Source organism: Cololabis saira, chromosome 4 (genome assembly GCF_033807715.1).
Source record: "Cololabis saira isolate AMF1-May2022 chromosome 4, fColSai1.1, whole genome shotgun sequence".
Classification (NCBI taxonomy): Eukaryota; Metazoa; Chordata; class Actinopteri; order Beloniformes; family Belonidae; genus Cololabis; species Cololabis saira.
In genome coordinates, this window is record NC_084590.1 from 25,753,125 (window position 1) to 25,763,874 (window position 10,750).

The 10,750-nt window shown below is 36.7% G+C and overlaps 1 protein-coding gene across 2 annotated transcripts; it reads right to left on the reverse strand.

Annotated features, from left to right (window-relative positions):
* Positions 1-772: 772 nt before the first annotated feature.
* On the reverse strand, positions 773-6,945 carry yif1b (Yip1 interacting factor homolog B (S. cerevisiae)). Of its 2 annotated transcripts, none has more exons than XM_061720294.1 (8): positions 6,808-6,945; positions 4,758-4,860; positions 4,378-4,507; positions 4,163-4,267; positions 3,825-3,961; positions 2,629-2,784; positions 2,447-2,540; positions 773-2,105 (listed from the first exon to the last, which is right to left on the reverse strand). In XM_061720294.1, exons 1-8 carry the CDS (start codon positions 6,842-6,844, stop codon positions 1,950-1,952), a joined length of 918 nt encoding a protein of 305 aa, XP_061576278.1. In that variant the 5' UTR covers positions 6,845-6,945; the 3' UTR covers positions 773-1,949. The 2 variants fall into 2 exon arrangements, with proteins under 2 accessions (XP_061576278.1, XP_061576277.1); XM_061720293.1 differs by having other exon boundaries at positions 6,799-6,945.
* Positions 6,946-10,750: the final 3,805 nt, after the last annotated feature.

Genomic DNA, 10,750 nt, shown 5'->3' on the forward strand with positions numbered 1-10,750 from the left:
GCCATTTTCCAAGAGAGCTGATTGGTCAGTGGGCGGTGCTTTTATACCCGGCGATCTGTATCTCGAACATAACCTGCTCCGGAGCAGGTTAGCTGTTCAGCATAAGTTACCATGGCGATGTACCCCGGTAAGAAGTGAACCACCGTCGTAGTCCTGAAAACCCAGGGTTAAACCTGAAGTTACCTCGCTAACCCCAAATCCCGCTTCGTAGTACAGGCCCCTGGAATCAGTGAAATCTCAAGTTTACTCTGTTTGGTGAATTAAAAACACTAATATGCATATGTAGGTGGAAATCCAAAAACTCTAATCAACTTAATTGATCAGGTCTTTCTGTGATTGTAGTCTTTTTTTGCACTAATTTATTTCCAGTTATACAAATTTAGCAAATGTGTTATTTCTTTATTTAAAAGGGATTTTTGAAAATGTAGAAACTATAAAAGTCCCTTCTCTCTTGCTTCAATCATCAACCAAATAAATGCTAATGTTTAGTGACAATGTCTTGAAATTGACTGAATTGAAAATGATCTTTTTTATGAAGCAAAGAAAGCAACAAGGCTGTTCGAAACTACAGATGTGTAGAAGGGCAACCCTACACCCAGGGGTGTGGTTATCTTCTGGCTTGTTTTATTACATTTCATTTTGAATCTCTTTAGTTTTCAAATAATTGCCTCTTTTCATCTCATGGGGTGGTTGATAACATATTTTTCCCCAGTGGAACATTTAGCTGTAAACATGCAAATTTCAAGCACAAAACAACACGCATGGCAGCAGCTCACTCAGTCACTCTTTATTCATCAGTCATATCATTTGAGTGGCTTGTACATGTGTGCTTTTAGTGTATTTTTAAACTTGATATTGGATCACCTCATAGTGGTTAAATTACCTGATACATTTACATAGAATTTACTGTAGATGGATCCAATGTAAACAAGTTCTCACCAAAACACTTTGAGGGACACCTTAATTAACAGACAAGAGTTTATCCCACTACCTTTGAGTAAACTGCTTCATTTGAGTCATTTTTAACCTGAACCTGGTCTGTAAGATTTTCGCAGCACGTAAAACCAGAGATCTCATTTCATATTTTCTTAAAAGACAAACACACGTAAGCATCGCTGACATTAATTTACAGTATTTCAAGTATCCAAAGACAACTAATAGTTTTTGCATGGACTGTCTAAGTTTTCATTTTCTTTATTCCATCTGACTTTCAATATAAAAAGCAGTATGTATGTATATTTAATTTTTAAAAAAGGATCTCAAAACTCACTTCTTTGTAAGGATGTGCACTTTAATGTCACTGCTCCTCACAGCTGATCTCTATTCCAGAGGTGTCAGGCAGCAAAGCTGTAGCAAAGCATATACAAGCTTAACAGTCGAGAGTGAGGACTTGCTGGATACCTACACTAACAAACCAGTTGTGTGAACATCGCTGTCAGTGATAACTGACTTGTTTACCTGGACCGTAGATGTATAAATGGACGGTTTGTGCGACGTTACTGTGCTTTCAGCTCAAATAGAAAAAAAACCCTCAAAACAGCTGTTACAATCTGGCCAAAGAGACATCTGTAATAATACTTTTGCTATTCACAGACATACATAAATAGTCCTAAAAAACATAATTAACATGTAATTACACAGTCAAGAAACAAGGTATTTAAAGCCTTTCTGTGCTACAAATTTTGAAGACATTACATATAAAAAACAAAACAAAAACAAACCAACAAAGAAGGCAAAACTAACCACATGGCTCTACTGTAAGAGAAAACGAAGCGGTTGTTTTGCTCCACGAGTTGTAAAATTCTGTCCTTGTGTCGCTGTGCAGTTTCAAGTTCATCTTTGATATACGTGCAGTTTTTTTTTTGTTTTTTTTTCTAGGAGTGGAGGGGGCAGTAAGATGGCATCCAGACAGGCAAATTCATCATCTTCACAATTGTGTGTGGTAACTTTTATCTGATGAGGTGGTAGGTGAGCCAGTACATGAAGATGGGCTGTGCCGCCGCTATAGACATGGTGAGGTACATCCTTAGTTGGTTTCTAGCTCCTCTCACTAGCCTCCCCTCGGCTGCTGCCTCGGATAGCAGCTTCAGACGCAGAGTACGGATCTGAGGGGAAACCAGCAAAACGTATGCTATCAAATGCATGTCGGTCATCCATTGGCTCACAGTTCAGTGTTATACATTAAAGAAGATTGTTTTCACGTTCATATGCTTAAGATGAAGATTTGTCTTTCCTTAAGTGTGGGTTTTAACATGTGCCGATATTGTGACAACACAACTAATCAGGATACTACTGTAAGTCACTATGAAACGTATTCAAGTATGATGGCAACTTAAAAGACATACCAGCCCAGACAATTTTTAGTTTACTAACAAAATCCATATATTTAGAGAACCTGGATCGGCACAGACCATAGATAAAGAACTCCATAAATTATTCTCCTTACCATAAAGACAAAGATGGCTACACAGCACCAGAGTAGAGAGAGATAATACGCTGGCTTCCCAAACAAAAGACCAGCTACTACACCCACGATCATCCTGGACAGACAGAGAAAAGAGATGTACAGTCTCCAACTATGATACACAAAGAAAAACGAGGACATGAGATGGTAACTGTGGTTCGTACCCAACATATTTATATCCAGAAAAGGCTAGAAGGTCTATAGTGGTGAGGTCTGTGTTTACAGTGACAAGATAGAGGGAGAGCAGAACCACAAGGACTTCCATGATCAGCCACACCAGCGCTGAGCTGGCCTGGACTCCCAGCAGCTCTGGAGAAAACCTGTGGAGGATCCAGTAAATCATATGAAATGCAATGCATATTACTTTAGCTTTTTAGCTATACTGATATAGATATTAAATCTTTAATTAACATCATATTTGTCCCAAATACTGGAAATTTCTACATTTCACCTTTCACACCGTCTTTGGTTTTTTCATCACTGGTTAAATCCCAGAATTACTTAAAACCTATCCATATAACATTGTGCTTACAGTACAAGACAGGTAGATACAGAATTTTGGTACGGATCGGTATCCTTTGTACGACTAGTATTAGGGCCAAACTAAGACAAAAAAAAATTGGAAATTACGAGAATAAAGTCATAATATAATGAGAATAAAGTCGTAAAATTACGAGAATAAAGTCGTAATGTTGTGAGAATAAAGTCGTAATAGAATAAAGTCGTAATATTATGAGAATAAAGTCGTAATATTACGAGAATAAAGTCGTAAAATTACGAGAATAAAGTCGTAAAATTACGAGAATAAAGTCGTAATATTATGAGAATAAAGTCGTAAAATTACGAGAATAAAGTCGTAAAATTCCGAGAATAAAGTCGTAAAATTCCGAGAATAAAGTTGTGACATTACGAGAATAAAGTCGTAATGAATAAAGTGGTAATTTATGAGAATAAAGTCATATTAAGAAAATAAAGTGGTAATTTATGAGAACTCTAACAGGAAGAGCTTCTTCTCCCTGTGTTAAAATGAAGAATATTGAGCATCTTGTGAAGTTATATTTATATATTTATAATATATTACAACTTTATTCTCGTAATATTACGACTTTATTCTCGTAATATTATGACTTTATTCTCATAATTTTACGACTTTATTCTCATAATTTTACGACTTTATTCTCATTACATTATGACTTTATTCTCGTAATTTCCTTTTTTTGTTTTTTTGTTTGGCCCTAATACTCCGTCGTACCTTTGTGCTCTAATGCCCCGCCACCGAGAAATTTCCATGATAAAGTTAACAGCTAAAGATCCCCACAAATACTAATGGACTTATATAAAAACATGAACTTATGTGTACCTGTTCTGTGTGCCGAGAGCCAGTCCGGCCACCAGGATGTATGTGATGAAGCTCATGGCAGGAATGTAAAGATCAGGAGCATTCACATCAAACCGTGGAGCTACAGGTGTGTCCTGTTGGTAGCTCATCTCCCAGTTCTACAAAACACACAATCAGAGAGGTTTTCTGATGAGTGACACTACTACTACAAAAAATGAAAGAGAACTTTGTGAGGCAGAACATTTTTAGCACTTACGGAAATGTACAAAGGTCCAAAAGAATTAAAGATAAACAACTAATTATGGAAAGAGGAACAATGAACAGAGAGATTTACACTTCTCAGGTGGAACCGAACTTACCTCATGCATGTAAGGAAAAACCAAAAGGCCAAGCTTCTTCCCCACATATACTGTGTCCACAGCAAAGTAGTATTTCAGTCTTGAAATTGGGATGAACCTGTCCAGCTGAAACAGGCAAGAACAAAGACATACACACGTGAAGTATTTGACATAACAACCTGATTTTCAGAGAATGGGAAACTCTTTCAAAATACAAAACTATGAGGCAGTCTTACATTTTTGTCCACCATCTCCCGCCCCTGTGATGCCAGTGAGCTGCCATATGCCATGGCCAGGTTGGACATGGGGTCTGAAAGGAGGGACTGGCCTGGCAATCCTGCCGCTTGAGGGCCAGCCGGCTGGTTCCTGCCAACATAAAACAGACAATCAGCTGAATGACGATAATGATCAAACAACTCACTCTGACCAAACTCAAACCAGTACATGATCAGAATGATGTAAGAAACAGAGCTGAGAGTTTCCCCCGATGTGAAAGTTCATGTGAGATTGTCTGGTATTCTGCTTTACTTCAAGCTCTCGCTGTAAAATGCCATTTTTCTATCAATAGCTGTTGATTCACTTGTTCAATAGGCGGCATAATGAAAACACCCCCCACCTGTAGCCTCCCTGAGCGCCAGGCCCAGCTCCACTCGTATCTTCAAACAGCTGGCTGCCATCGGGAACGTCCCCAGGGCTCGTCCTCAGACGCATACTGGGCTCTTTGAGAAAAGAGAGACATTAGAGACGGAGATATGCAGCGTTCCTACACATTTTTCAAGGTCAAATTCAAGCACTTTTCAAGCACTTTCAAGGGTCATTTTCAAAATCTTCAAGCACCTTATCGCTGGGGTAAAATATCTACAGGAATATATATACACTCATAATTATTTTTTTCCCCACTTTTTATCGCAATTATGTACATTGTATCGATCTAGTTATGTTTCATCTTACTGATTTTATTTCTCCTTGTAATAACTAAACTATACAGTCTGATCTCAATTTTGTGAAAGACAGTTATAATTTCAATTTAGCACCTTCAAGCACTTAAAACTAAAATTCAAGCACTTTTCAGGCCTTGAAAACACAACAATGAAATTCAAGCACTTTCAAGGATTTCAAGCACCCGTAGGATCCGTGGATATGGCAAACAAGGAGTAGACAAGAAAACAGGCAGAGTTGGTAAAGCAAGCAAGCAGTCACGATGAAAGAATAATCAAATAAAGCAGAATACAATCCCTCCTCTCCTCACTGAAACTGAGCATTTGATACATGTGTAAACATACTTTGTAACACGTTTTATTGTGACAGTTGTCTATAAAAATCCCTCTCCTCACTATAACAGTATTGATGATGGTCACAAATGTTGAGGTGTCATAATGGACTTCAGGGTGAAACACTGTTTTGTGTACGATTTGAATGAATGAATGAATGAATGAATGAATGAATGAATGAATGAATGAATGAATGAATGAATGAATGAAGTCTTTATTTCGGTCTTAAGCCTTGTACAAGTTAAGCCATTTTTACAAAACAAAAAAATGAAAAAAGGAAAATAAACATTGCTTTTGCCGAAAAGGTGTCGGCTGAAGCCGTAGTTTATAGTGCCTACCCCTTTTATCTTGTGATCAGCTTAAATCTGAAACATTAGCATTAATCCATGAAAACAAACAATGCATAAAGAAGACAAAAAATTAAAAATAATAAATAAAGACAAAATATAAAATTGACGTTTCACATTCTAGAATGTTTTTGATAATATACTTTACAGTTATAGTGTTTTATATTTATTTACAATATATTCTTTAAACATTTTCTTGAACTTGTAGATATAACTGCACATTTTTAGGTCGTTGTCACGACTATTCCATATTTCTCTTATTTCTCAAATTTTGTGCCGCATAATCTAATTTGGAAAAGAATGACACAAAACATAATGCGTGATTGTAATGACTTACTACAGTAGTACCAGAGTTCTATCTTGTTACATCAGTATGAGGAGAACCTGACACCTCTGTGTGATGCACAGACAGTAATCTGACAGCTAGAGGTGTATGACAGCCCTGGTCATGAAATAAACTAGTTTAATACAAAAACAACTAAGAGAAACGTTTTTAATTTAACTGTTTGTGTGATTGTTTTAGGGGATATATGTGTATATATATGTGAAAAAAAGTTTGTAAATTTGACATAAGTTTTGATATGCTTGTTGAACTTCAATAAAAAAATATTGTTAAAAAAAAAACTAAGAGAAACGTGAATCCGAGCGAGACAATCTAAACTAGTCCACCAGGTTAACTTGGGTCAACCCTCTGTAAATGAGCTGGTTCGCACTTAAAACACAATCCGCTGCTGTTTTGAAAGCAGTTTCGATCATTAAGTGCGAGTGGACTAAAATGTAAACGTGTATCAGTTCCTTTAATGTTGATGTTTTTATTCATGTGTTGTTAACCAAGACCGGCTAAAGACGCCGTAGGCTACGGCGTAGGTTACGCGGCGAGTCGGCGACGCGCGTGGTACGCTGCGCGTCGCCGCGTACCCTACGCCGTAGTCTCTGCGTTGGTGTAACGCGGAACCATAAATCAGCCTTGGACGAACCACATCAACACACCGGTTAATATACACACACGACGAGGGGTTTGATCGACACAATCACGTACGTAACTTACGCTGTCTGAACCCACTGGGAGTTGCAGAGAAGTCCATCCGAGCCGGGTTGGTGGAAGCGGTTGCTGAGGAATATAAAAGTACACAGATGAAACTAGTCGGCTATCAGAGAGAAGCGACACGGTGACGTCATTCTTCTTCCTTCTGTTTCACCGGCGTTTGAAAAACAAGGAAATGGTGCCGATCATCGCCCCCTGGTGGTCTGGAATATGACCTGCTGGACCTGGTTCGAGGATGAAGGATCAGACCTGTCAAGTTTTGGCAGTGGCGTCAATTCAGTGGAAGCTAAGGTATGGCAAGGTTACGAGTCACAGAACTATAGAGTATCAATCAACACGTCCAGCAAATACTCATCACAGAAGTCTGCTATGGAGCTTATCTGTGTGGTCAAGAAAATTTGGAACTTTTTCAAATGCAGTCTCGCTCACTGCAAAAACTCAAAATCTTACCAGGAATATTTGTCTTATTTCTAGTTAAAATGTCTAATTTTTAGTCATTTTTAGTCTCATTACACTTAAAACAAGAGCCATCGCCAGAAAAATAACTTATTTGACAATTTTCACCTGTTTCAAGTACATTTTCAATTGAAATAAGTAGAAAAATCTGCCAGTGGAACAAGATTTATCTTCTCATTACAAGCAAAAAAAAAATTCTACTTATTTTAAGTGAAAATCTACTTGAAACAGATGAAAATTGTTGTTTTTTGAGTTTTTGAGTCTTGTCTTAAATGTAATGAGATTTTTCTGACTAAAAATTAGACATTTTAACTAGAAATAAGACAAATATTCTTGTTAAGATTTTGAGTTTTTGCAGTGTTATAACTAGTGAAATCGATCATGTTGTTCTGATTTGCATTTGTAGTTATTTTATATGTATTAAATAATAGAATAATCAATTCAAATAGACAGAGTAATTCCATAAATGTATTTAAAAAACAAACATTTACATTTAACCCTTGAAGCCAAGGTGTGGCGGCTGCCGTACCTTGCCATACCCAATTGACGCCCCTGAGTTTTGGATTTAAAAATACGGGAATTTTTCTGCTGCTTACATTTTAAGACAGATTTACGAGAAATCCAAAATAACTACCTGTCAACCACTTACAAACTACAATTATGTGCTCAGAATCTTGTTGATACTGAAATGCTGTGGACATTCCTATGTAATTCTTATAATAGAGCCTAAATGAAAACACAAAAGTGGATTAAACCACATTTATTTATTTTAAATATTTTCAGTTTATATTCACATTGATTGTCTTCAAGTGAAACATTTACATTTTCTTTTAATTTGTCATTTTCACTCATGTGGCTGTCTGGCATTTACTGACTGATGACACAGACACATGTTTCTGTACCTCCTCTTTAGGAAAGTAAATTTAATCCAATTATTAGACATATTTACACCAATTCTTCTTTTTTGGCAGAAATGTCTTCTCTCTGGTTACATCCATCCATCTCTTGATTTGTTGTTCCGAGTTTTCTCCCGTTGTCGCCACTAACCTCGCAAGAACTCCCACCCAGGCTGCAGCAGGTGGCAGTTCAAGTTCAAGTTCAGGCTAGTGACAATTCAGTTTGCAGTTTGCAATTATTATATAATAAAATGGAAAATTTACGGGAAAATACTAATACGGGAGGACGGTGGGAAAGAGGGGTGAAATATCTGGAGGTAATCCAAAGCTGTAGCAAAAGATATGGGACACATACTGTATTCCATGTTTAGTGTCACCACTTGTCCAAAGAGCACAACTCTCTTGTTGAGGAGGTACAGATGCATTCTGCCTGCTTACTGCTTACAGTATCTGCTATATAGACCTGAAAAACTGAATGTGTTTTTTATTTTTTCATGTATTCTGATTAAAGGATTTCATTGAGTCTGTCCTTTCTCACCATATCAACTGCAACATTAAGATGGTCGTTCATTGTAAATAAGTTAAAAAAAATCTTTAATAACTGCTGACGGGGGGAATGGATGGTGGGATTTACTATTGTTACTCATATTGTGTTATGATGCTAATGTATCATGTCAAACTATAAGTAATTTAAGATTGTCAGATACAAGGAAGACAGGCTATTGGCACTTCTTGATTTCTGTCTGGTGTAGCCTTTCAGGCATGCAGCCTAATTTGATTAACTATTTAGGTCATTACATAATCAGTCATCTATCAGATGATAAAGAAATTTACTGACGGTCATTATGCAAAAGTGGATATGTTAGCTCATGAATGAAGCATTTGAAGAGCGACTGTGGAAACCTCTCCGGAGAGCTTTCTGTGGTCCTTTCCTGTATACAGCTCAAACGCAGCGCTGCCAGGGGAGAGAATAAATGCAAGACTCACAGTCACTTATGGTGACAGCATGAGGCTGCTGCTGAGAGCCCCTGGAGGCTGGAGTTCGTGCCATATGTTTGTACATGTCGGTGTGTTTACATACTCTGCTGTCATAATGTATAACGTACAGAAAAGACAAAGCAACTTCCTGTTTATAGAAAATACATTGTTTTTGCTTTTATCAGTTTCTGAACTTATTTCTCATGTTGAGTGAATGTAAAGATCTCTAATCATTTCGTTACATTTCAGTCTTTCACGTTTTTCTTGTTTGCCATATTGATCCATTGAATTAAATTTCCATTTTGACCTTTATTTTCCAATTTATTTTAGCAAAAGCGTACTCCACTGCATCATAAACCCAACTGTTTGAAGGATTTTAAATAACTTCCTTGTATTGATAAAATAAATAATAAAATCATTAAAATCCAAGTGAATCAAGTTGAAAAATGCCATGCTGCCCCACTCCTTGTTGATAACATGCATTATATTTTGTTAATTTAAACAATATTACATTTAAGGCTACATTTACTGTAGTTTTAGATAGTAAAAAATATTAAATAATGAACTTTATATGACTAACAACCCATAGTCTTTGTATTCCATATTTTGTTACACATTGTTTCAATAATTCTCTGTTCTGTTGTTTAAGTTATGTTTATGTAATAATTGCTCGGGGGTCATGTTTTGGGTCTCTGGAAAGCACCTAAAGACAACCTCTGTTGTAACAGACGCTATATAAATAAAATTGAATTGAATTGTTCTGTCTCATTGACAGACTTTTATGTCTACAGTTAATCAAATGTAACTGAAATTTCTCAATTGAACTGAAAACAGGTTGTTGGAACAGTTGTGAAAACAAGATGTCTAAATGTGTTAAATGCCACTAGAGAAAAACCTCAAACTCTGATAGGATCTAAACTTGAAGGGGATGTTATATTGCCATATCCATAAATAGTTTTTACAATTTACATTGAAATTCTAACATGACATCTCCTCCACAGAGTAATCTTTTACCAATTTATGAACTTACTTCTCATATTGAATGAATTAAAGATGAAAAAAATACTGACTATAATGTAAAATCTAACACCTAATTTATCTTACAACATAATAATTCATTAAATAGCTACTGGCAGCAAAATGCAGGGTGGCTCAGTTCTTTCATAGACATCTTAGAGGAGTGTTTTAAATGCCACGCATGGAAACTTGGAAGCTGATATGATCTTTGCAGAAACACACAGTGGCGTCATTGAACATGATGATATTTTGATTGCTGAAAGTTGCCGGTCTTGCAGTGTTGATCGCATATAGATAAAAAAAACAACAATTGTTTGAAACATATGCGGACACATTCCAGAGTTCAGCCTTTGCGTTAAATGTGACGGTTCTGACGGGAAGAACAAGGCAAAACAACTTCCTATTCAGGGCCCAAGTGGTGTGCTGGAGCCTGTCCAAGATGACTTCAGGCGAAAGGCAGGGGAGCACGAACTGGTGATGATCATAGCAGGTTCACTGAAAACAATACATAATAAAAGCAGGAATAAAATCCATATGTCATAGAAAATTAGATCAAAAAATTTAAATAAAAATATATTGATACAAAATCAGAATAAAAC